This window comes from Tasmannia lanceolata, unplaced genomic scaffold (genome assembly GCF_043159265.1).
Source record: "Tasmannia lanceolata isolate RefF3 unplaced genomic scaffold, GAP_Taslan_0.1 ptg000037l, whole genome shotgun sequence".
Lineage (NCBI taxonomy): Eukaryota > Viridiplantae > Streptophyta > Magnoliopsida > Canellales > Winteraceae > Tasmannia > Tasmannia lanceolata.
Window position 1 is genome coordinate 58,818,972 of NW_027518714.1, and position 26,724 is coordinate 58,845,695.

Here is a 26,724-nt window from a genome sequence, read left to right on the forward strand (position 1 = left end):
TCTTTTGACAATTTTTGAAAAGTGTGTCCCCCGTTCTGCAATTCTCGTATTTTGGTGTCCCCCATTGGCAATATTTTCTAAGATAATTTGGTGGCATAACCTTGATCTGCAAAATTCACTCACGACACTCGTTGCAAATTCTAATAGTAAAAGGGAAATGTTATCAGCACTACTGTCTTTTGGGGAGGGCACTCCTGACTTTATTAAAAGTACGGTATGGTCCGCACCATATGATGATCAAAACCGTCCATTAGATGGACCACAATCTATTTAGATTGTGCCTTAAAAATCATTTCCATAGGTTGATCCTAACCCTCCGATCTGAATGTTAGAGGGTTGATCCTAACCCTCCATAGGTTGGAGGGTTAGGATCAACCTATGGAAATAATTTTTGAGGCACAACCTATTTAGGCTGTGGCCCATCTAATGGACGGTTTGGATCATCTTATGGTGCGGGTCATACTGTACTTTTAATAAAGTGAGGAGTGCCCTCATCAAAATACAGTAGTGCTGATAACATTTCCCTAAAGTAAAAATCTGTTTTTACAAATAAAGCAAAGCTAAAAGTGTAAGACTTCATTTGCGAAAAAAAACCCTAAACCAGAAAACCCCCGTTCGCGAGCTCAAACCACGCTCGTTTTCCCTCTCCCGTCCCTTCTCTTGCCCTACTGCCGGAAAAAAACGCCGTATTCCGATCGACGAAGAATAAGACAAGCGACGGAGCAGGTACCTATCTCAATCTCCCTTTTCTCTCTTTTCCCTTTATATAATTCAACCAAATCGAGAAATCGGCCCTCTTCTCATTGATCTTTGTATTGTTGTTCTCAATTTCTAAGATGTCTGTGCTACAGAAGATATTGATAAACTGTCTTGTCTGAAACTTATTTTTAGATAATGCCAGGAAACTTGTTAAATCTCTGTATAAATACTCTCATGGTTTTTTTTTTTTCTCAATACTGGTGCTCTCTCTGAAGTTCTCATGCTTGACTATCTCTACTGTTTTGCAGTCACGGTTACATAGCAATCTGTTGTTGAAAATAGCAGTTAGGTCTTCGATTTTATGGGGTTGAGTGGGGGGAGTGTCTATGAGATCAAGGCGAAGAAACAACAAGATGTAAGTTTATTTTTTATTTTCCCTTTTCTCTCCATTTACCTTATTTTGCCTGATTGTTTTGATCCCGTAAGCCCCATTTCTTGAAAAAAAAAAATGATTTCAGATAGTTTAGGTCCTCTCATTTGTAGAATTGTATACATTTGAAGAATGGCATATGGAATGTTCAATGAATTTCAGAAAAGAAGTAAGCTTCATTATCTATGATTAGAATTTCCAGCAAGTGCTAAATTTCATGCCGTGACGGTAGCATTTCTATGTTTCCGCTTATACCGTGTTACTTTATCTGAATGGCAGGTGTATACTGTGTTAATTTATTTATTCACACTTGTATTTCAAAATTTCATACGTGTTCGGGACATGGAGTCATTAGAAGTTATCCTGAAGTTTAGGTTTTACGTTTTGCAATATTTCAATATTTCAAACATCATAATTGGAGTGTTTGATGAATCGCATTAAATATGTAATTGACAACATATCAGAACCACATATACTCAGTTTTTTAACCTTAAGTGCCACTGATGAATCATTTGAAGAGCTATCCTAACAAAGCTTGTTTTATCTTTTAATTAATTTAAGAACTTGTTTACCAATGAGAATAAATAAATTTGCAATTTCATTCAAAAAAATAAAAAATAAAATTGCAAGGTACTTGTAGTTGTGATTGCTTTATATGCTTACAATGAATACAACTGAATTTTGTAAAATACGCATGGGCCATTCACTTTTAAACTGCAAGTTCCATTACTTATATTGTTCAGTTCCATTACTTGCACTATAGGTAGTGTGACCTGATTAGAAGTGAGTTCATACCCTAATCATGGTTTTCTATTTCAGGAGGCCTTGGAACACTTGGCGTCAAGTGATCTAATTGAACTGTGCAGAGAAGCGAAAGTTGAGCGTTGCCGGGCCGCTCGAGACTTGAGGAGCTGTGGACGCTATGTGGAACATGTGTTAAACTCATGCGGACATGCCTCGTTATGCGCAGAATGTAGTCAACGATATGATACATGTCCAATTTGTAGGATTCCCATGCCAAAGAATGGCAATCGACTCCGGCTCCGTCTTTACTATGAATGCATAGAGGCGGGTCTTATCTCTAAAAGGTACTCTGACAGACTTCAAGAAAAAGAAGATGGTGGGAAGCAATTAATGGCAGATGTTCAACGCCTTTATTCCCTGTTCGATGTTGCCCTAGAAAACAACTTGGTTTCTTTGGTTTGCCACTGTATCCTTTTGTAGGTTCTGCAACTTTCATCTAAAGAAAATCATAATGGCAGTTCTTCTATGATCTCAATCATGGTTTGACATTTCGGTGGAAATCCGGAAATTCCGGATTTCGGCCAGGGCCGACACTGAAAGTACATGAGTCTACCAAAATCCAAGATTTCCACCGAAATTTTAAAAATTTTCACCAAAATTTTAAGATTTCCACTGAAATTACCGAAATTTTGGCTTAAATTTCCACCGAAATCTTGTAAAATATCGAAATTGTTTTCCGAAACTTTACATGATTTCGGCGGAAACCAAAAAATTCCTGTTTTGGTTGTGCCTGAAACCGACACCGAAACCGACATTTAAAACCTTGCTCTCAATAGCTTTCACAATCTTTTGTACTTGTTAGCGTTATCTTGGTAGAAATTGAGGCTTGCACTGGTGGTGATGAATTGAAGTGCATAACATTGTAACTACAAGAAAAGTTATCCTAAACAAATTGGACAGATGTTACGGATGTTTGCATGGATGAAAGTGCGGTGTCCAGCGATCCTGTTCTTGCATTTCTTTTAGATGAAGTGGTTGTGAAGGACTGGTGCAAGCGGACATTCAGAAATATCACAGCAGAACTTGGTGGAATTTGTATCCTGAAACACTTTATAAGTCTTTACATCTGAATAGAGTTACATTTACATTGTATTCTTTGCGTAGGAGAGCTTCTTAACATCTTATATAGATACTCTTGGAATTGAAGACATTAAAATGAAGTTGAGTTTCCTTCTGAAGTTTGCGATGCAGCTAAGTGGAATATCCAATGTTCTTGAGGTTTTGGAGTCATCATTTAAGGAAACTATTTCTCCCCAGCTTCAGGATTTGCATCACCTTTCAGAGAACATATTAAAGGCTAAGCAGGTTTATTACTTTAAGCTCGCTCTTGTTATTATGAGTTAAATGGACTAGTGCAAATTTCATTTACTAGTTCTTTGTTTCTATCTATATTTTGAGACTTCAAATTGATAAAATCATCCTTTCTTTCTTTTTTTCCCCCCCCTCAGCACTTGATGCTAAAACCCAGTTAAAGCTAATCTAAACTTTAGTCGAAAATTACAAAAAATCCTCTAAACTAATAGTGGCCAGGACTGCAAAGTTTCAACCCGAATGGGTATGGGTTTGAGCCTATGTAAGTCATGGAATAACTTGTTAGAAAATCACCAAATTGCCATTCTTCCATTCTCTTTGTTTGATTTATCTTCTTACCGTCTGGCTTAATGGACGCCCTTGAGTCAGTTCTCCCGTACGTTGATCTACTTGCCTAGTAGTTCTACTTTATTATCTCATGTGGTTGTTTTGCCTTCTAGTCTGGACACGAACACCTCTCAAAGTCACAATGGATTGCAACGTATAATCCCTGGAGCCAACTTGCTCTGCTCCTAAATTGATGGAAATAAACAGGAGAGAGAGAGAGAGAGAGAGAGAGAGAGAGAGAGAGAGAGAGAGAGAGAGAGAGAGATTCTTACAAGAACTAACCAAGAGGAAAGGTCACTTTTTATCCAAATTCCAAGGTTGTTGCTCGAGTCTCCAGAGGAGGAGAAGCCAACCCATGATTTCTGTTCAAAACTAGTCTAAAATCAAACAAAAGTGACTATTTATGTGGGATATCACATCCTTCCTTGACTTGACCCGAAAGAAATCAAAGCAAAGGTCCAAAATTTCCCTTTTTAAACAATAAAGAGTAACTAAACAGAGGATTTTCTGTACGATCCATACTTGGTAACGTTAACTAAACCCAATCAAACGCTCCCGAAATCCATACTAGAGAGGCTAATAACTGCTGTCGGTGCTCTCCTCATCCATAGATCAACAACACCTCTTGACATCTTGCTACTATCATTGTGGTATCTTGCTGACATCTCCGCCCTGAAATCTGGCCTCATGATTGTATCATATCATATGAACCATAGTAATACAATATGGATCCATGTGAAACAAGAGGTTGGACAAAGCTTCCTTCCTTTTTTTTGAATGGTCAAAGCTTCCTTTCTAATTTCATTCTGCTAGGGAGTGAGAGGTTTTTTTTGTTTTTTTTGTGGGTGGGAGTGAGAGTTGTATTTGTTTGCTTCATAAAGTGACTCCTGCTACAGTTAATTTTAAAGAGGAAGCCGGATATTTGAATGGATAACTTCACAACTTACACCATTGTAATACTTCTATTTCCTGAATTGAGTCTTACTCAATGTCGCTATCGTAGAAGAATCATTTTGTTGCATTAATGCTTTGATTACAAACTCGATTATAGAGAAAAGAAAACATAATTTTTATGTGTGGACCTCAATGGTGTCTACAAACAGGGACGGACCCTCGATTTTTGCCGAAATTTTTTCCTATGAATTAGGATATGGCACAGACGTTACTTAAATATCAGATTTAAAGAAGCCAATTTTTTTTCCTTCTATAAACGAAGCATTGCGGATTTGTGATTGTACAGAATATCTTTTTGATAGAAAGGGTTTTTGTTCTTTCCACATATATTGCCCATATTTTATTACTACAACTACAAAATTGTCCTCATACAAGAAAGTCTAAAATTGGTAATTGGTTTAAGGAGCAATTTTGAGATTTAAAGAGGGACGTTGGTTGTGCTCATATTTTGTAACTAAAACTACGAAGTTGCACTTTCCTTGGTAATAATTGTGGGATTTAACAAGGGACATGAGTGAACATGTCTATGAAATCAAGACCATTGATCTTGTAAAACATCATCGGGTGACTCACACGGTCTTAATACCATCCTAAATGGATACCCAATAGGTGTAATGCAAGTGATTACAAAAGTAAGAGTTAACTTTTTAGTGGAACAGCCTTGTTGGTTTTTGGATTTTGAAAATTGATTTTGAATCTAAAACTGATTATTGTCCTCTGTTTTGGAATTTTTTCTATGGTGTCATTTTTTTTACACATTATGCATAGCATGGGTGGGGCCCACCATTTTACACATGTTTTGATGGGTGAGGCCTACCATTTTAATTCATGTTTTGATGCTGTGCATGCATCCCACTATCTCCACCCAAGCCCATGCATAAGCTGGGTCCCACCATTTTACAGCTATGGAGCAGGGCCCGCCATTTACGCATGATATTTTGATTTGGCGGGGCCCACTATTTTCACCTCATGTTTGGGAAATGATACATTCGCCCCTTTTTCTGTTACTTGGGACAGCCATCTCTAGTGCATTAGTGTAGCATAAATGCAATAGAGGCGGCTGTCCCAAGTAGAAAAAAGGGGCGGATATATCACTTCGCCTCATGTTTTGATGGGGGCGGGGCCTATACTTTTATAGTTACTCATAAATCTTATGACTTGTGAGAGCTTCAAAATTAATTTGGAAGACAATAAAGTGAGTAAATTTTTTGTGGGCAGAAAAAATAAATATAAATAATTTTTAAATTGAAAGTAATCTGAATTAAAATTTGTGTAATTTTTTTTTTTTTTTTTACTTTAAGATAATTTATTGATTATTGTATTACAACTATTTTTTGCCCCCCGTGGGGCACATTCCTGGCTCTGCCCCTGTCTACAAAGATAATTTATCTTATTTGCACATTCACTGGCCTCTGCAAAGATAATTTTATCATCCACATATGTTGGAGATGAATGCCTACCACTCCTTATTCCTTAATTATCTTTCCTGCCTATGTTCTCTCAAATTGAGCTTTAAAGGCAGCTGTCTGCTTCTCACCTTGGAGAAGAGCACCTCTATGTAGTGCATGTGCATCTATCCCTATTGATGCTCATGAAGTCTCTTGAATGTATATGCATATGTAACAATTAGATGTGCGAAATTTGTGGAAATACCCGATGATTGCTTGGTTCCTGCTTTGGCTTTTGTACTTCTAGTTGTAAATCATCACCTTAGGCACATTCTTCTTTGGCCCACGAGCTGTGTCAGTGCAACAGGAAGAAAAAACATGAGTTCCCTGTCTCCCTCAGCTAGCCAAGTTACCTTGACCTTGGAGCTTTTGCCACGAGAAATATATTCTCTTATCGTGGATGCACAATTAACCAATTATGTCGTAAAGAGATTCTTTTGACAATCACATAAAGAGTAGCCCACACATGTGAAGCCCCTTGGCTTGGCCATTAAGGCTAGCCTAGGGAATAAAGTATAATATTTATAATATAATATATCTCAACTCAGCTCAACTAAGCCTTTGTTCCAAACTAGTTGGGGTCGGCTTATAATATATAGAATGTAATATTTATAATACATCAATCAATAAAAAAGAGAGTAGCCCATTCTCTCGGATAGACAACTGAATACGTCCCTCTCTTGTACCTTCTATGTTATAAAAGATCTCATTACTCCATTTCCTGGTTGTCAAAATATGGGCTTTATGGTATTGGACTATTGGTCTGTCATTGAATCTTTTCTCTAACCCATGGATGTTTTATGTTTTATTTGCACAAGCTCATCTTCTATAACAAGTAATGGCATAAGTCATTGTTGGAAAGCTCTTATTCTCGTCTCTATGTTTCCCTTCCATAGAGACTGGATAAAGACTAAAGAGGTGATAGACAAAGTTATAGTGGAAGGGGATTCTCTTAATACTATTCGTTTGCTAAGGGGATCATCAGTTCCCCCTTGGAGGTTTGCTCAGTTCTTCGATGAAATGATGGATAAAATTTAAGGGTAGTCGATAACTACTAACCATGTTAGAAGATCGGCTAACAACACGGCGGATTGGTTAGCTCGGGATGGAGTAGATTGACTCTTGTTGGAGTTTTTTGATTTTCTGCCTCCTTGATTTGGTGGCTTTCTTGTATTTTTTTTCCTTTTCTTTTCCCCGTTTTTGTTTTCGATGTATTTTTGGGGTCGACATTTTCTGTCGGCCCCCTTCGTGTTTCAATATAATCTTGCTACGATTCAAAAAAAGAAGTCATTTTTGGCAAGCATGCAACTGGTATCCATTCCCACATTCCCATTTTTTGGGAAGAGATGTAGTAAGCACTTAAGCTTGTTGACCGCATGCTTATATTTTATGTCTATAATAAAGATTAACGTGCAGGGAACATTTATGTTAGCAAGAGCTCTGCTTTTACATTATAAATTTTTCTTACCTTGTTTTAGCTTGGATTTTGCTGGTTTTTCTCAGCATTTGGAGGTCATGACTTGGTGCGTGAGACATCAGTTTCTTGAGGATGTCAGTTCACGTTATCCTAATTTCGACAAGTGGCGTTATATTGTCTGTGAAAGGAAGTCAGCTGCAACTAAGCGATCATGGCCCCGCTTTACAAGTGATCCTGTGGAATCTGGCGGACATGATGAGTCAACACTCTTCATTGAAGATGCATTGTCGAATCTTGGGGTAGAACTGGGATACAAGGAGGGAATTGGAGAAGAACTTGGAGTGACATGCTTGCAGGATGAAGGATCGTCATCATTATTCAGGTCCAAGATAGATGAGGTGGCAGGGTGCTATCCATTTGAGAATTTGCGAGCTGCTACTGATATTCTTTTTTTACGTGGAAGTTCTGATCTTGTAGTGGCAAAACGAGCAATTGTATCCTTGAAGTCCTTGGTTTCTGCTTTCTTATGGTACTAAGTTCTGTAGTATAGAATTTTGTATTTTGTTTCACTTAACTCAGTATGCAGTTTCTATACTACTTGTTCGATCGGCATTGGTCAATCACTGATGCAGAATGGAGACCTTTAATAGATGATTTTGCTGCTACCTTTGGTCTAACTAGATGCTCACTACTGGAATCTTTAACTTTCTATCTTCTGGATGACCTGACAGAGGAGGCTTTGCAAGTATGTTTTCCTATTTTTTCTTATTTTTTCCTTAGATTTTGTCTATGTCAAGACTTTTTTCTTATTTTTTTCTTTAGATATGAAGTTTACATTTTGTTTTTGTCTAGACTCTTAATGATATAAAAAAAATTCTTGTCATAATTTTTATGAATTAAAAACTTGGTTTGACATGCTAAAAAAGCTCTGGTTGATTGGAGGTTCCACATTGGAATCTTGTGGTGCTTTCTTCCAACTCATTTATTCCTTGGTCACTTGATAATTACCAAATTTTGTTATAACTGGCATCCTGGCTACTTTATGAAGTGCAGTGGTATATGGATATGCTTGGCGGTACACATGCTTGACAAGTTCTGGCACATTAGCACGATACTGCTTATGTAGTATGGTATCTTAGGGTTGAGCCTCTAGCTCAATTGGCAAAGACTATGTTCTTCAACTCTGAGATTGGAGTTTCAATCCCAGCTTACCTGCAAAAAAATAAAAAAAGTATGCTATCTTCTTTTTTGTATAAAATAAGTCTTTAGAATTTATTTGCTCAGTGCTGCTACTTCCTACTTTTACATGCTCACCAAGTTAGCATGGAATCTATACCTTTACACGTCATTTTAGTTCCAGTGATAACGAGTAGCCTACCTTTGAATTTGAATGGCTGATAGATATAGTTGATACAGCAAAAACTATTACTTTGTACCTTTATAGACTCTATTACAATAGCAAAATAGTATGACATCCAAATTACAATCTAACATTTGGCCATAAAGGGAGCCTTGGTTAATTGCGAAAAATAAGAGAACATCAACTTGAAGAACGGGTTCTTAAAATTTTCCGCAATGCTATTTCATTCAAGTTTCGGAAAAGGCCTAAATTTGTCATCAGACTTCATATCCCGAAGTTATCATAAAATTAGAGTAGGATGTGAGAAATAAATTTTCTTATTTAGATGCTTTCCTTATTTTTGTTATTGCCATATTATATTAGGTTTCCTTATTTTCCTTTTTCTATTTTGCTGATTTCTATTTCCTTATTTTGCACCCCGTAATTTCTATATAATGTAGATGCCGTGTGGCTATAGAGCAAGGAATAATCAAATTTAGTGCAGTTAGCATAGTGGAGGCCGAGTTTCCTTGAATTAAATCATTGGAGGCCTGAGCTTCCTTGAATTAACTCACCCTTTTCCCTCTTCTCTATCATCTTCTTCTCTATTTTCTTTTTTTGGTAGAACAGTGTTTTATCAAGTTGGTATCAGAGCGGTTTCCTAGTGGATGCCTCTTACACACCGTCAAAAGAACGAGATTGGTATCAAGGATTTGAAGGCTTGTTCAGTGGTTACAGGAAACAAGAATGGGTTGTCCTCAGAAGAACAAGCCTTGGAAGCAAAGTTGGATGCGAGGGATGTGCGTATCGAATCCCGAATCCAAGCTGTTGAAGCAAATTTGTTAAAGATGTTTAGAGAATTTCTCTCTCAAAACCCCAATCCTTCCCAACTGCCGTCACTTAGCGTGAAGTTAGAGGAACCTCCATGTCTGCAGAAAAGTGAAGAGTTCAACGAGAGCACCCTCGATAAGTCTTGCACAATAAAAAAAGAAAGAGAGAAAGAAATCAGATCGAAGAAAAAGCAAAAAAGCCACAAATGAGAGGGGTCACTGATCATCAGCGTTGTAGAGTCTGGCAAAGTCGACACCCAAAAAATTGTCATTCCTCTCAACTTTTACAATGCCATCAAGAAGGCAACCATCCCTGCATCAACATCCTAATCATTCCAAAAGTATACGGCAAAGAAGCTTTGATGAACGGCATGATGACTTCTTTTTTCAAATAGAGCAGCTTCAACTCTTGATGATGACTAATTAGAAGACAAAGAAACGAAGTAAAGGAGGGATAGAGAAAAAAAAGAAAAAGGAGAAGAGAGTAGAAAATTGGAAAGTCTTACACAAGATCAATCTCCAACCTTGGGGACAAGGTTGGAATTAAGGGCGGGGAATGTTAGAAATAATTTTTTTTATTCAGATGCTTTCCTTATTTTTGTTATTGCCATATTATATTAGGTTTCCTTATTTTCCTTTTTCTATTCTGCTGAATTCTATTTTCTTATTTTGCACCCCCTAATTTCTATATAATGTAGATGCCGTATGGCTATAGAGCAAGGAATAATCAAATTAAGTGCAGTTAGCATATTGGAGGCCGAGTTTCCTCGAATTAACTCATTGGAGGCCTGAGTTTCCTCGAATTAACTCACCCTTTCCCCTCTTCTCTTTCATCTTCTTCTCCATTTTCTTTTTTGATAGAACGGTGTTATATCATAGGATATCTTGATTGGGTTGGGTAGGGTGAATAGAGGCAGTTTACCGAGTCTGCTTTTAGTTTCTCTGCTTTGGGGAGGATAGGAGATTACCTAGCTCCTGGCTGTATGGTGTTTACACTTGTGGGATGACTCTTTCCCTCTGTTGTATTACTATTGCAGCAATGAATAAAACTGTTACCTTTAAAAAAAATCATAAAACTAATATATATTTCCTAGGTCTTGGCTTTACTGTATACATTTTTTATGCTTTTGTGAAATTTTTTTGCATATGCATTTTCTGTTTCCCATTGTGAGAATTGCTTGTAGAACTCGCTGTAGTCTATCCTGGTTGCTTCCACATTCCTCTTCCTACTTCAGCCATCATCACTGTTATAGTTTTATTTCAGACAGAATTATATTTATGATTTATCTTGGTGGTTGCTTGTGCTGGAAAACAATGATAATATTGGACAGTCATGTTAGTGCTTCTTTGATGATAAATGTGCCCAATGTCTGCTAAGTTCAGTTGATTTGTTATTTTTGTTCCATGGTAACATTTATATTTATGATTAGATTAGCTCAGAATGATGTAGCATTTCCTTTTAATCATGCTGTTCATGTACCCTGCATTATTTATGTATCTCAAAATTTTGGTCTCATTGTGCCCAATCTCGTGGTTTAAAATCAGACAATCCTTTATCAGTGGGTATTGTTAACTCAAACTGTATAGTCAATCAGAGATTATATGTTTCCACCCTGGATGATAAACTTAAGTTTCCTGGCTATAAGGAATTGTCACTCCTTATATATTTCCTAGAATGTTGTCTGCCACAGTGTCATGCTTTTAGCAGAGGTTTTAGGTCTGGATGGGCCGATCTTTAAGATTTATTTAGCGTTTGAGTTCAGGGCATGCCAGTGGCTGTGGATTCTTGTTTTTCTAGTGTTTGTGAAGACAATATTGAGGATTCTATGGAGTTGCTTACTATTGAAAGCTGGCTGTTAGCTATGTTTTCAAAATATCACGTTTTTATGGCGACATTTTGATAAAACGACAAAATCCTGAAATAATCCTGAGATTTTAAAAATATAGCGATATTTCCATTTTTATCGTAAAATATCGTGATAATATCACAATATTATCTCAATATTTTACGATATTTTTATTTTATATTTTATATTTAATTTTTATATTTATATATATTTTTAAATAATTTTATTTATCATTTTTTCCCAGATATAAACCTGGAAAAAATAAAAAATAATAATATATACCAAGATTTTCCCTTGCCGAGAAATTCCCGAGAGTCGAGAACGATATTTGTGACATATGCTGTTAGTTATTGCCTATTGGTATTTTGCTTGCTAATAATTCTTTCCACCTTTTTTGTTAGGAGGCCTGCCGCCTTCTCCCAGAAATTGCTGGCCCATCCACACATCCTAAGATTGCTCAAGTTCTATTAGAAAGGCAAAAGCCCGATGCTGCACTGATGGTCCTGAGGTGCTCTGGACGTGAAGGCTTGTGTGCTTATGCAAATGCTGAGAATGGCGAAGCACAGTTAGTCTCACTTGGTGAGGCTGTGACAGCTATTCGAGTCAGAGTTGAGTGTGGACTCCTAACCGAAGCCTTTATGTACCAGAGAACACACTGCTTGAAAGTGAAGGAGGAGAAACGGAAACATGGATCTGTGTGGGCCCTTTCAAACAATTTAAATTGTGGATACAATGATTGCATAGAACAGATGGATGTTTTGGTCAATGAAATTTGTCTTCTCTGTATTCGGAGAAACTTACTGGATAGGATGATTGAGTTGCCGTGGAATTCTGATGAAGAAAAATATATCCACAAGTGTCTCTTTGATAATGCTTTGCAAGACCCTTCAACAACTTCTGGTAGTCTTCTTGTTGTGTTCTATCTCCAGGTGACTCTCTCATTCCTTCTATTTCAAAATTCTCATCATATGTCCTAATTGTCATGTGGTGGCGTCTTTTTTTTAGCTGGTAGACCTGTTGAGTATTGTATTGAGATAGTGATTTTTTATGTTATTTTTTCATTGTAGTACTTATTTTTTTAAAATTTTTGGTCCATTAGAAATGAATGCTTGAGCTCAATATTTAGGTCCTTAAACCATGTTCTCCATTTAACAAGTTTGACTTCTTTATGGGTAAGTTGGGATCCAACTCATTACTTATGGTTTACTATTTTATCACCTTTAATATTAATTTCTCTTCGTTGTTACTGTTTTGAGCTGATACTTTTGTGAATAAATTGAATTGCAGGATTAATGGATCACATTTTTGACATTTTCAAATCATTTTTTTTGTATGACGAAATGTCTGGAAACAGTAGATGGGTTGAGTCAATAACAATCGTATTATTTCATCGAACTATCTTTTCTGTATACCCATGCAAAACAAAGTAAATTGTATATTATTAACTTTCCTATAAGGCCATATACATGGAAAGTGTGTGGTTTTGGTCACTGTTTAAAAACTCCGAGTCAATTATTGACTCGCCCAAGTCGACTCCTTTTTACCTTGTCTGAGTTCGAGTTTTTGCCTATCAAGTCAATAAAGACTCCTTTGACGCAGGCGATTTAATGAAAAATTGACTACATCAATCGTTGACACATCTGAATCGACTCTTTTACCTTGTCTGAGTTCTCATCCATGTCCGAGTTTTTTTAGCACTGGTTTACGTGTGCTTATTAAGAATTTTGAGAAAGGAGGCAACATTTAGCAAAGGAAACCATTGGGTTGGTTTCTTTTCTGATTTTCAATTCTGTTAGTCTTGAGAGGAGTATGTTAGAGAATTTGGAGAGGCAACTCAAAAGGCTGTTTCCAAGGCCCTATATGCTTTTCCTATTGCTTTCTTTGAAGTGTTTTGGGAGATGTTAAATGGTGTGGTATTAGAAGTGGTGGAGTTCCAAGAGGTGGGAAGATTGACTAAGGGGGAAAATTGCACTTTCAACTCTTTTATTCTAAAAGAGAAGGTGCAATTTAAGAGGGGGACTTTCGACTTATTAATCTTGTAGGCAGTGTATACAAGGTTGTCGCTATGACTCTTATCTCTCTATCTGAAGTTATCTTGTGACGCATCATTTACCCCATCTAGTGATCTTTTGTTGAGGGTGGACACATCCTCGACAACATATTTATCGTTAATGATTGTATTGATTCTAGAACAAGTTGGGTGTTCAAGCATATAAATATAATTATGCATTACATATTGATATAGTATACCACTAATGCACTTACTATTTTGGTTTCGATGTGTTTCAGTTTCTGTATCATTTCTGTTGAAATGGAGATGGAAACATTTCGGTTATGTTCTGTCTGTTTTAATGGAAATTTGAAATCATGCCTTCGGTGCATACGAGCTGGGGGTGGACATGGTTCCGGTTCAAACCGAGGAACCGAACCGAACCGGCACATTTGGTTCGGTTCGGTTCCATATCTACATGGTTCGGTTCTGGTTTTGATATCCTGGAACCGGTGGAAATTCGGTTCGGTTCTGGGTTTGGGATCCCAGAACCGACCCTCACCTTAAAACCCAATGCCTCATTTGATAAAATCACCCCACGCCCTTTTAATTCACCCTTTTTAAATTTAGGGGGGTTCAGAGGTGGTTGGGTAAACCCGGAATATTGGTTTGATAGAACTGTTTATAGTTCATCTATAAATGTTATATAATTGTTTATATAACTGTTTATATAACCCTTGCTCTTATATAACTGTTTGTAGTTCATCATTGAGCAGAAAACCACACGGAAATTTTGGTTTGACAGAACTGTTTGTAGTTCATATGTAACTGTTATATAATTGTTTATATAACCCTTGCTCTTATATAACTGTTTGTAGTTCATCATGGAGCAGAAAACCACATGATTAGGCAAAATATCTACATTTGGTGAAGGTTGGGTAAACCCAGAACCGAACCGAACCGAACCGATCAATTTCGGTTCTGGTTCGGTTCGGTTCCAAACATGTATGGTTCGGTTCTGGTTCCAATTTCCGGGAACCGATTATATATGGTTCGGTTCCGGGTATACCCCAAAACCGAACCGAACCGAACCATGTCCACCCCTAATACGAGCTGCAACCCTATTCCTTGCTATACTTCATGTACATGCCAAGCCTTCTCACCATTCTTTGGCTACTGCCAAATTCCGACCCACAACCTGCTGAGTCTAAGGAGATGAAGTGTATAACAGAAAGCCAACCGGGTTTCCCGTGGCACAAGGGACATTTTCGATAGAACATCTTAGATATTTTATATGTTTCACAGGACATTTTTATTTACCAATTAATCTAGAATTATTGCATCTTTTCCATAATTTACTCCTTTGTTGATCTTGATTTTTCTTGCTATTGAAATCGCCGAACCTGCTGATTCTTTTGCTTTCTATTTTGGTCTGTAATTCTGGTAATACATCTTTTATTTCAAATTTAGAATGGGTCTGCTGATTATTTCTAGTTTCATCAACTCTCATTTCTGAATTTTTCAGCGCTACCGATATATTGAAGCATATCAAGTTAATCGTAAACTTCAGGACTTGGAAGAGGACAATACTTCAAAGATTATGAGTGAGGAACTTGCTTCTAAGATAAGATCAACTAGCCAATGGAGAGCAGGATTAGTTGTAAGTGGCTTATGACTTTGCATTTCAATGAAAAGTCTCTGATGCTAATTGTTAGTATCAAATCATTCAAACTCGGGGATAATCGCATGCTGGGCCCTTCATTTTGTGTAGGGCTGGATGATGTGGCTAGTTAAACTTTGCACAAACCATGAGACAGGCAATTGAATTATTTTCTGTTAGGAAACTCAACTGGCCTTTACATGTGTGCTGGTGGGTAAATGGGATTGGTGGTATTTAGTATGTTAGCATCCCTGGTTGTCTAATTTATATACTGGGATTGGCTGTGTTCGGTGTGTGCATCCGTGGGTGTCTAATTTATATAGTAAGATTATGTCATGTCAAATGCCAAGAATGTGAAAGTTGTTTCTCCTTAATTGCAAAACGCTGTCTATGAGAGTATAAAATAGAATTTTTTTCAAAAAAAAAGGAGAGTATAAAATAGAATTTGATGCCATTTAAAAAAAATAAAAAAATAAAAATTGACAGTAACTTTGTAAAATATGTTTGCATCACGAAACTACCAGGCAATATTAGTGCAAATGAGTGGATACTTGTATCTTTCATGTGCATGTTTAAGTTTTTTGTGATGGGTCCATCTACATATGTTCTTTTGTGTATGCATTATTTTCCGGTACACACATGAAGAGACTTTCATTGGTTGATTTCTAAGTTATCTTTCACCGCTTGCAACTTTAAATTCATTGCGTTGTGTTCTGAAACGAATTCTTATCTGTGATTTACATGTTTTCAACAGGATAAATGCATTGAATTACTGCCTGAGGTACAACAGCAACAGGTAAAAACTGGAAACTTGCCTGACTTTAGTCATTTTTCTACCAAGGAAGTTGAATTGCCGGCAAAAGATGATTCCCCTGGGGTACAACAGCGAAATCCCACCCTTTTACCAGCTGACTCAGCTATAAATTCCCCTCTTGTACTTGGAATGGATACTAATCCCCCCTCTAAGAAAATAACCTCTGGCACTTTCCCTAGACAAAGTGGACTGGGCAATAGATCCCAATTGGAATTTAGTAACCATCGGCCTCCTACTCACCATGGGAGATTGTTCACTTCTATTGAGGGTCCATCTACACCCACCACTATGGATTCACCAGTTGATAGATTCGCCACTAATCCTCGTCACCGGGATAGTTTGGCATCAACCCTCAATTTTCCCGGAGAATTAAGACATCAAATCGGCACCCGGCGACCCTTTCAGTTTGATGATGCCTCCAGTGTCCCTGGAAGTAATCTCCTTGGTTCTCACATTACTCCCCTGAAAGAGCTAAACAGAAGTTCATCAAGAATGCTTCACAATGAAAAATCCCCATTTCAGTTGGAACCAAATGGGTCCATTAACCACGTTGAAAATGCCCGTCCGTTCATGCACGGTCCCACTGCCAAAGATCAGGATGATCAGACTAGCACCCCAGGCAGCTACGGTTTATTAAAATTTCCAACTCATGATCCAAGCACAGCAGCTTCAGGCAAAAGAATTCCATCAGACAGGCCTTGGACTGCGGTGTCCTCAGACGAAGCATTGGAATTCGCATGGAGGTAAAAATGTGGCTGTATTTTAACTTGTGGGGTTTCATTTCCTGAACCGTAATATCATTGTTGCGTATTGTTAAACAACTAATTAAGTATTGTTCAACAACCAATTACACCCCCTCACGTGTGGCCCCTCTTTTTTGGGTTGGCCATACACGTGGCACATGTGGCGGCCTCTCTTTTGGGTTGGCTGTACAGATGGCTTTTTTAATATCGAGGAGTTTTTGGGATTTGAAACCAGGACCTGCCGTGAGACAATAGCTCTGATACCATGTGAAAAAACCAATTACTCCAAAAGCATAAGGTGTTAGAGTTGGTGTTATTAATCATTTATGCTTCAACACATAAAAACATAATGACCTGCATTTTCTGTCCTGATTTTAGTGGCTTCAGCAAGAGAGATTCCCCAGCTGCGGACCTGAATGCGAATGGTGGGCCACGTTGGAGGTCTGACGAAACCAGTGAGGATGAAGAGGACCCACATCCAGAAAGGATTATAAGTGGATTTTCTGTTGTGAATCCTGCGAGGGAAACAAGACGAAGCAGGTTTCGCAGGAGATAAATGGAGAGCTAGTGGGTTTTGTAGAAGATGAATCTGTATGTTTACCATCATGGGTTATGCTTCCACTCTGGGCGCAAACTCAGTTATTTCAGATGGTTGGGGAGTGAATGGAGTAAGTTACAATTTATTAATGGCGCTGCTTTGTTTTTTGTAGTTGCGATACTGAAATTTCTTCTCATTTTTCATGGGCGAGCAGTGACTAATCCCCATCATGGGAATACAAAGTTGTTTACAGGTATGCTCCTGAGCTTTGTGAAGGTTATTTTCATTTCTTCTGCCATGATAGCTCTTTCAACTCTTTCACATTTTCAGCTAAGTCTATTTTTCTTCTTGGAAGAGACATTTTGATAATCTTTGGTTCTCCTAAGAATTGTCAAGAACCAAAAAGAGATTTGCTATGTGGAACCTCATAAGGATCTTTTTATTTTTGGGAGATGCAGGTTTACTGTACATGTGAAATGAGTGGTGATTGGAGCTGTTGATTCAGTGGGCCACCACATATATGCATCTCCATTCCCTTTTTTCATTTCAGGAAAAACAAAGGGGGTGGAAATATCACTTCCTGGACCCTGAACACCACTTTACTATTAGGGTCAGTCATCCTAAAAATTAACAGACTTAAGCATTCATAAACAACATATCTGTGGCCTACAAAGTGAACGGGTAGGATTTAAAAGTCCATTCATTTGGAGGCCACAATCAAACAGGGGAGATGAAAGCAGTTTTGAGCCATTAGCAATCCATCCCCACAGATATTTGATGTGGAAAATCAAGAACAATGCCAGAAAGTACAGTGCGACCCACCTTCATAGGATGATCCAAACCGTTCATTTAATGGGCCACAATGTAGATAGGCCGTACCCTGTAAATAGTCTTTAGATGATGGTTCTAGCCCTCCATCCATTGAGGTTTCTGTAATGTACAATCTATCATCTTCAGAGAAAATAACTTGATTTTCTTTCTATTTTTATGAACTTTTATTTGTCATCAGTAAGTAGAAGATGAAAAGAAAAGAAATCATAGAACACATTTCAAATGTACTCATAAGAGTTACTATTTATAAAAGAAAATGCCATACAATAAATTAAGGGAAATGATTTCAACACAAACATTTCTGTTACAAGACGCTCATGTTTCTTGTCTTTTAGTATTTAAAGAGCTGTAAAAGGATTTTACAGTTACCAAAAAGCACTTACATAACAATTAAATACTCAGAGACAAGAAACATGAGCGTCTTGTATCAAAACCTAGTTGTGCTGAAATCATTTCCCTAAATTTAAGGTCCTTTAGAAGAAATAAGATAACAAGTTTATCTCCTTCAGATGTAGGCAATCTTATCGAACCATCTAAATTTTGTCTTTGTAGTGTGACTTGTGATTTGTTTAACCACAAATTTATAGGAAACTGAGGCGGGGCCTTTATAGCAGAGGTTGCCTAAGAACTTAGGACAATCACTTAATAGACTAGTATTGAAGTGCATTGTAAATTTGCACTCCCCCTCGTATACTTCGAGATGGGGCGGGCAACAGAAAGCTCCAATTCTCTGAAGGAATACTGATTTCTGTGCCTCTCTCTCTTTTAGGTTCCCCAATTGTTCGAAATGCGCTATTATAGAGAGGGGCTGAGCATTATAATAACTTATATGGTCATTTGTTGGGCCACTCCATAAATCACCTCCTTAGGATGATCCTAGCCCTCCTGACGTATAAAGGTTTATACAATGCTCAGTCCCTCTCTAGGTATAAAGGTTTATATAATGCTCAGTCCCTCTCCAGATCAGAGGGCTATTATAATCCTATGGAGATGATTTATGAGGTATAACCCATTTATGTTGTGGCCAAACTAATGAAATCGTACTAGGTTGGACTCTTTGAAAAATACTGGACTTCACGAACACATAACATATAAAATGTACGTCTACAATCAGTTCTCAAAATCCAGAACAAAATGTGCATTAAAATTCAGCTAGCAAAGAGAACGAATTAGGAATGAATAGTTACAACATTTAAAACCTCCGAGGGGAGCTAAAGAGTGAGAAGCCTGCGAACATGAGAAATGCTCTGGGTAGTAAGATATCAAATTTGAAGAGAGAGAGAGAGAGAAGACTTACTTCAATACTAATCTATTAGTGTTCTTGGGCAAACTATGTTCATTGGAGTAATTGGTTGTTTCACAGAAGCTAGGACCTTCTGTGAGGCAATAGCTCATTAGCTCTAGTACCATCTTAAACAACCAATTACCCCAAAAGCTTAAGTTGTTAGAGTTAGTGTTATTTAATCCTTTATACTTCAACAAAAAGTCCCCAAAATTGGGTCACAATCAAAATACTAACATTAATTTTGAAAAAAAAACGATAAAAAACTCAAATGCTAATAACGTTTAAAATTGCAAAAATCTCCTATCAGACAATGTCATGTTATATCAGGGGCGGAGCAAGGATTTTGCTTATGTGTGTGTGTGTGTTGGGGTGGATGCTTGTCATAGCATGTTGGGGCCCACCATTTCACACTTCATGTTTTAATAGATGGGGCCCACCTTCTTCCCCTTACCTATGCATAAGTTGGGGCCCACAATTAACACCTCATATTTTGATCTAGTGCGGCCCAATATTTTACACCAACGCATATCATGACCCCATAATCTTACTGATTTAATAAATTCAAAGCCCCCAAATATGGATTGCTTTTTACCTTGAAAATCCCAATTAATTCTCGATATTTTATATGTTTGCGCGTGTAGTCTAGTATTTTTCCCAAAAAAAAAAAAAAAAAAAAAAAGAAAAAAAATACTACGGACCCACTTCATAGGATGATCCAAGTTGTTCATCTGTTGGGCCATAACGTAAATAGTCTTCCCCACACAAATAATCTCCATAGGATGATCCTAACCCTCCAATCTAATAAATCTATAGAGGTTTCCTTAACTTGATCCTAATATTGCAAAACACGTTACGTCCTCTTGCTCCAGGTCAAGTTCCTCCGTATAAGCGTATGCTATGGCCATACACTTGAATTGCAAAACTAAGCATTCCAAAATCTACTTGAATATAAAAAAAGATACACCATACGATTTTAAGAGCAGGCCATCATCCTTTTAAGGCAACTTTAGATATATATGGCATGGAAATCACCATTCAAGTCCAACATATCACTCTAAAATTTAATACCCGTGAAGAGCTTAAAGTTTGAGAGTGGCAATACCAGCCCTCTCCTCTTAAACCCATCAACTCTCTCAAACACTATAAATACATAGGGACACAGCTCCAAAAATCACACTATCAATTCATATTCAAAAGCAAGTTTGTTTTAAGAGGAGATGGCCAAGTTTGCTTACTTCCTCCTTGCTCTCCTTGTCATCTCCTCAGGTTTCTTTTCATTTTTCTCTATTTATTTCTTTCTCCTTACCTCTATAATAGTAGTTGCATTGATTTTCTTTTATTAGAATCTAAAACATGAATATCTATTGATGGGTTTTTGTTTATTTGTTGTGAGTGGCAGTTGAGAAGATGGTGCCCATGGTAGAAGCAGCTCAAAGATGCTCAAAAACTTTGAACCCTAATAACTGCGACCTCTCAACTTGCAGGCAGCAGTGCTTACAACAGCTTAATGGGAATGGAGTTTGTGTTGAAAACGTCCCAGGTCAAGGTGGTAGCTACCATTGCTCTTGTTTCTACAACTGTGGCTCCCTCAACTGAGGATTTCAATATGAAGACTATGTTGGTTCCTAAAAGATGAGACAATGAATAAATGATTGGGTTTTTTTTATGATACCCTTTTTCTTCTCTTATATTATTCGTATTTCTACATATTTGGTTTGTTATCCTGACAAGGATATTGAACATTTGGTAAGTTTATAAGGAACCAAAGTGCATGTAGGGGTGTAAACGGATCGAATTGGGAGCGGATATGGCTATATCCGAATTCGATTACAGTATACACTATCCGAATTCGGATTCGGATTCGACGGATATTTAATATCTATTACCGAATTCGTATCCGTTGGATATTGTTCGACTTCGGATATTATCCGTATCCGTTTATCCGGTAAATTCGAACATTTTATTGCAGCACTTTATCTTTTTTCTCCTACTTACTCGAATGAATTTTCCAAACCCTAAAACTAGACCTCTACATTCTCTTCACAAAATTAACTCTCAAATCCTAAAATATATGAGATCCTCTTCTTGTTTTTAAAACAAAGGCAGAGAGAGAGAGAGGGAGGCGATGGGGATGGGGATGGATGATAGTGTTGGTAGTGGTCTTAGGTTTTCCCTTTTTTTTTTGTATATGATGGAATGGGTTTGGGTTATTTTGATGGAATGGGTTTGGGCTATTTTTATTTTTTATTTTTTTTTTCTAAAAAGAATATTCACTTTTCTTATAGAAACAAAATATAGTGTGTCATTACTAAAAATAAATATTAATGATATTATTAATAATAAATAAAAAGGATTTACTTCTCGGATTCGAATGTTAAATGGATCGGATATACCATTTACCAGATTCGCATCCGCTAAGAGTCGGATATCTCATAAACGAATTCGGATAATATCCGCTTGAAACGGATTCGGATAATATTCGCTTTAAACGGATTCGGATGCGGACGGTAATCGAATTTCCGAATATCCATTTACACCCCTACGTGCATGTAAGGTAACTACGGTGAATATTGATCATTAGGGATTTGCTAGGCAATTTTGCAAAAAACCATTTTCCAGCTCCCTTTTTGCAGGAGACAACAGCCACATAGGCACACTTTTAGTAAATTGTCTTATTCATTTACTTCATTTGAGGTTGCTGTTGTCTAGCTCCTGCAAAAGAGATCCGTGAAATGGCTTTCCACCATATTGCCTTGCAAATCTCTCTCTCTCCTCCCTTCTTCTCTTTTTCTCTCTCTCTCTCTCTCTCTCTCTCTAAACGAGAAAGATGGTTGTCTTTGAATACGGAAGCCTCATTTGCTTTAAATTTTGAGAACCAATTGTGAGTTCAAAATTATTCAGGGAAATGATAAATGCGCCCCTTTTCATTATTGGATTCAAAATTAGACATAAATTTGAGTTCAATCTCTCAAAGGTAACTGGGGATGCACTCTATGAATGTCAAGATTTTGGGAAGCTCTTATCTCCTATTAAGACTTTCCCATTTATTCACACCATGCACATTCGAGGGGCCCACTTGATGAACATTTCCAGCCACTAACGTGGTCCCTATGAATGTCAAGATTTTGGGATGGTCTTCTCCCCCGTTGATTAGTAAACTCCCATTTATTCTAAGTAGGGGTGCAACTTGGTCGGGCTCAACCTGATTTTTGCTTAGGTTGAGTTGGCTTCGGGTTGACTTGATTTAATTTTGGGTTGGGTTCGGGTTAATGCCTTGGCAACCCGACCCGAACCGGACCGCCGTCCTCTATTTTTATCATGATTTTCTTTAGGTTATTGTATTTTTCTGTTTGGCCCAAGGGAACCAGAACCAACCCTACCCGATTTCGGGTTAGATTGGTTGGGTTAGGGTTCAGAGATTTAGAGGCGGGTTGGGTTAGGGTTGACCATCCTCATCCTGAGGCTCGGGTTGGGTTGGGTTAGGGTTGAGGGAATGCTATCTCGGGTTGGGTTAGAGTTGGCCTCAAGCCGATCCAACCTGGCCCGAGTTGCACCCCTCATTCTAAGGCTCTCTCAATATCTCTTTTTAATTGCACCTCCGCCGAATCAAAAGTTATGGCTCAAGCAATATTTTACGCACATGAGTGTCCTAATAGGGGAATGATATTTCCCCCCTTTGATGGATAAAATCCCCCCTTTAACGTTATCTGTTAGCTTCAAAGATCAGAAAAGACTTAAGGGGTGAATTTATCCTCAAGTACTCAACGAATTTTGTTAGCTTTCAAAGGTCAGAAAAAATGTTAAAGGGGGTGAATTTATCCTCAAGTAGCAATACCAGCCTCTCCTCTTAAACCAGTACACATGAATTCTAATATCAAGGAGTTGTTGGGTTTGAATCTAGGACCTTGAGTTAGGCAACAGCTCTGTTACCATGTGAATAAACCAATTACCCCAAAAGCTTAAGTTGTTAGAATTGGTGTTATTTAAACATTTATACTTAAAAGTCCCCAAAATGGGGTCACAATCAAATACTTATATTATTTGTGAAAAAAAAGATAAAAACAAAAAACAAAAAATACCCATAAAGCTTAAAATTGCAAAAAACTCCTACCAAACGATGTCATGTTGCTGGGACATTATCAAAGCTGATGTATGTGCAACTGTTGAGGACTTTTTCAAAGAAGGGCAGCCTCCCCAACAAGTAGACCGGAATAGCTAGCTTCTAGTCTAACTAGCTTATTTGAGCTCCAGCCCAAGCCGGTGTCGGAGACATCTTTAATTTATCTGAGGAGGCTTCGTCGTCCGGCTCCTCATAAATGATGTTAGGATCGGCCTGCTCATCCTCGGAATCCGAAAAAAGAAAACAGAGACAGAACGAAATCACTTTCTTTCTTTGGCATATCTAGTCGGACTGAATAGGATTGGAGGCGCTGTCACGATCATTCACATCAGTTTCAGCTTCAAAACAGAAGCACGACATACAAATAAGAGCGTTTATGGGGGCCCTCTCAGATGATTGTTAGATCAGGGGCGGAGCCATGAATTTACCAGGGGAGTGGGATGCTTGTCATAGCACGTTGGGGCCCACCATTTTACACTTAGGCTCACAATTTACACCTCATATTTTGATCTAGTGGGGCCACTATTTACACCTCATGTTCGGATGGGTGGGGCCCACCATTTTACACTAGGGCTGCACATTTAACCGCCTAAACTGATAAACCGAACCGGACCGGGCCTTTCGGTTTGGTTCGGTTCGGTTTTTTGTGGCATCGGTTCGGTCACGGTTTCGGTTTTCCATAAACCGTTTGGATCGGTTCGGTTACGGTCTAGGAAAAATTTCAACCGGAAAAACTGAACCGAACCGATGGACCGATGGTATTTTTGCCATTTTTTTTTTTTTGTTATAAATCATATATATCAATTTTCTTTACTTGGCACACCCAAATCTAATGTATTTAACTCGAAAGAGAAGAGACCGACCAAAATGAGTGGTTCCAAGTAAATAAATGGGCGGAAATATAACACCAAAGACCAACAGAATAACTTAGGCAGCAATCCAACTCAAGGAAATCGGATAAACCGTGAACCGAACCGAACCGATCCGGTCAAGATCGGTTTGGTTCGGTTCGGTTTGACCCCCAAACGGTTCGGTTACGGTTTGGAAATTTTCCAAGCCGATGGCATCGGTTCGGTTCAAGAAATCCCCCAAACCGAACCGAACAGAACCATGTGCAGCCCCATTTTACACCAATACGACCCAAGAATCTTACTGACTTAATAAGTTCCAAGCCCCCAAATAAGGATTGCTTTTTATATGAAAATCTCAATAATTCTCGAGATTTTATATGTTTGCACTTGTAGTCTAGTATTTTTCAAAAAATATATATAAAAAACTATGGACCCACTTCATAGGATGATCCAAGCTGTTCATCTGTTGGGCCATAACTTAAATAGGCTGCACCTTGCAAATCATCTACATAGGTGATCCTAACCCTCCAATCTATAAAGGTTTCCTTAACGGGCAATCCCATTATGGATTAGAGCGTTAGGATCATCCTATGGAAATGATTTATAGGGTGTAAATTGTGGCCCAACAAATGAACAGTTTTGGATCATTGTATGAAGTGGGCAATCTCATAAGTAATTAACCAGCTAAGCTGTCATTCCTTGTAGGGAGGGACAGAGATAATTAGACACCGATCAATTAGAGAGAGAGAGAGAGAGAGAGAGAGAGAGAGAGAGAGAGAGCCCCTGTAACGTTATCTGTTAGCTTTCAAAGGTCAGAAAAAACGAATTTATCCTCAAGTAGTGATCCATTCTCAACGAATTTTGTTACCTTTCAAAGGTCAGAATAAACGTTGAAGGGGGTGAATTTATCCTCAAGTTCGTTGAGGATATTAAGATGAGTAGCAACAATACCAGCCTCTCCTCTTAAACCCATCAACTCTCTCAAACACTATAAATACATGGAAACACAACTCCAAAAATTACACCATCAATTCATATTCAAAAGCAAGTTTGTTTTAAGAAGAGATGGCCAAGTTTGCTTACTTCCTCCTTGTCATCTCTATTAGGAAGTTTGTGTCGTTAGGAAGAGTTTGTGTCTTTGTTTAGTAGATTGATTCTTGTCTTGGAAAGACACATGCTCTTGCAATATATGTATAGTGTAATCTTACTATTGTCTTTATTAGAAAGACAGTAGGTTGTATATAGAAACAAATCCCATGGTGGAGGATTCTATACTTGGCAATCCCATTGCAATGGGATCTATCATTACTGTACTCGTTCTTATTGTTTCGTATCAATGAAAATTGTGAGACTTCATTCTCTTAAACTTCACGGGTATCAGAGCAGGGGCGTGGTAACTCCCGGGAAGATCTCGGTAAGCCCAGTGTGCCTCTGAGGACGGTGGAATTTCCTTGGAGAAGATCTCGTGGTTCCCACGTTGCTGCCGCGTGGAGGGGTGAGATGGTCCATGTTGCTTCTGTGTGGAGGGGGAAATTGTTGGGGTTCCACGCAAAAGCAATAGTCCACATCAGACATGTGAAATGGATGTTGATAGGTTATAAGGGAATGGGCTCACTCCCTCTAACAGCTAGCTTTTCGGAGCGAGTTCTACCCGGTTAGATTCATTTCTTTTCATTTTTCTGTAATTCTTTGTCCTAACCTATCTAATAGCAGTTGCATTGGTTAGATTTTATTTTACTTTTTTTTTTTTGAAATGGTGAATTACATTAGAATGGCAAGGGAAGCCCGAGGTCTGACAGCCCAATGGAACAAATTACATGATAAGAGAGCAGAAACAGAAAATACACAACATCAACAGACCAAGACATGGCTGATCAAGGGGGGAGATGATCAAACCATTGTAAAGAGTCACTATTCACACCCCTCCTGGCTAACAGATCTGCCTTCTCATCGGCAGCCCTCCTCACATGCTTCAAGACAGCCGATGACCCTAATGTAATCTCGTGGATCTCATCTATGAACGGCAAGAATCTTCAAGGAGAACAAATTGATGCATTATACCTCCTGGCTAACAGATCTGCCTCAACCCGAACCCGACCCGCCCGGCGCCCGAGTTGCACCCCTACTTGTAGCACCCGGGGAACACCCTTGAGCAAATATTCGAGGCCAAAGCCCTCGACCACCATTGTGCAGACGTTCTAGGGGACTGCTATGTTTACCATGTTCTGGAGTACTTTCACTATTTGTATATTCTCTGGAGGGCTTAGTTATAGAGTTATAGGAAAATAACTAGAGTTTTGGGTTCTTAGAGAAATATTCTATAACACACATTGCCGAACCATGTAAATCTTGATGTGTTCTATGTTCCTGCTATATTTTCTTCGCTAATTTTGTGGTTTGATCTCTATATATCGGAAACCTTGTGACTTTTTTTAGGTATTGATGGCTACAGCAGCAAGGCTGCAACTAAAAATGACAGAAAATCA

At 38.1% G+C, this 26,724-nt stretch overlaps 1 protein-coding gene across 5 annotated transcripts; it reads left to right on the top strand.

Moving 5' to 3' along the window:
* The first annotated feature begins 564 nt into the window (after positions 1–564).
* Positions 565–18,137, top strand: HOS1 (ubiquitin-protein ligase). 5 transcript variants are annotated; one of them, XR_013239828.1, is made up of 13 exons: positions 565–726; positions 1,008–1,114; positions 1,949–2,339; positions 2,834–2,968; positions 3,063–3,238; positions 7,477–7,884; positions 7,977–8,135; positions 11,808–12,335; positions 14,922–15,056; positions 15,811–16,613; positions 16,992–17,204; positions 17,324–17,404; positions 17,610–18,137. XR_013239828.1 is itself a non-coding variant. In XM_077371727.1 (12 exons), the coding sequence occupies exons 2-11, from the start codon at positions 1,061–1,063 to the stop codon at positions 17,167–17,169; spliced, it is 2,967 nt and encodes a 988-aa protein (XP_077227842.1). In that variant the 5' UTR covers positions 565–726; positions 1,008–1,060; the 3' UTR covers positions 17,170–17,204; positions 17,324–17,520. The 5 variants fall into 5 exon arrangements, 2 of the variants coding, with proteins under 2 accessions (XP_077227842.1, XP_077227841.1); XR_013239827.1 differs by having other exon boundaries at positions 566–726; positions 16,992–17,281; positions 17,366–17,404; XM_077371727.1 differs by lacking the exon at positions 17,610–18,137 and having other exon boundaries at positions 17,324–17,520.
* Positions 18,138–26,724: the final 8,587 nt, after the last annotated feature.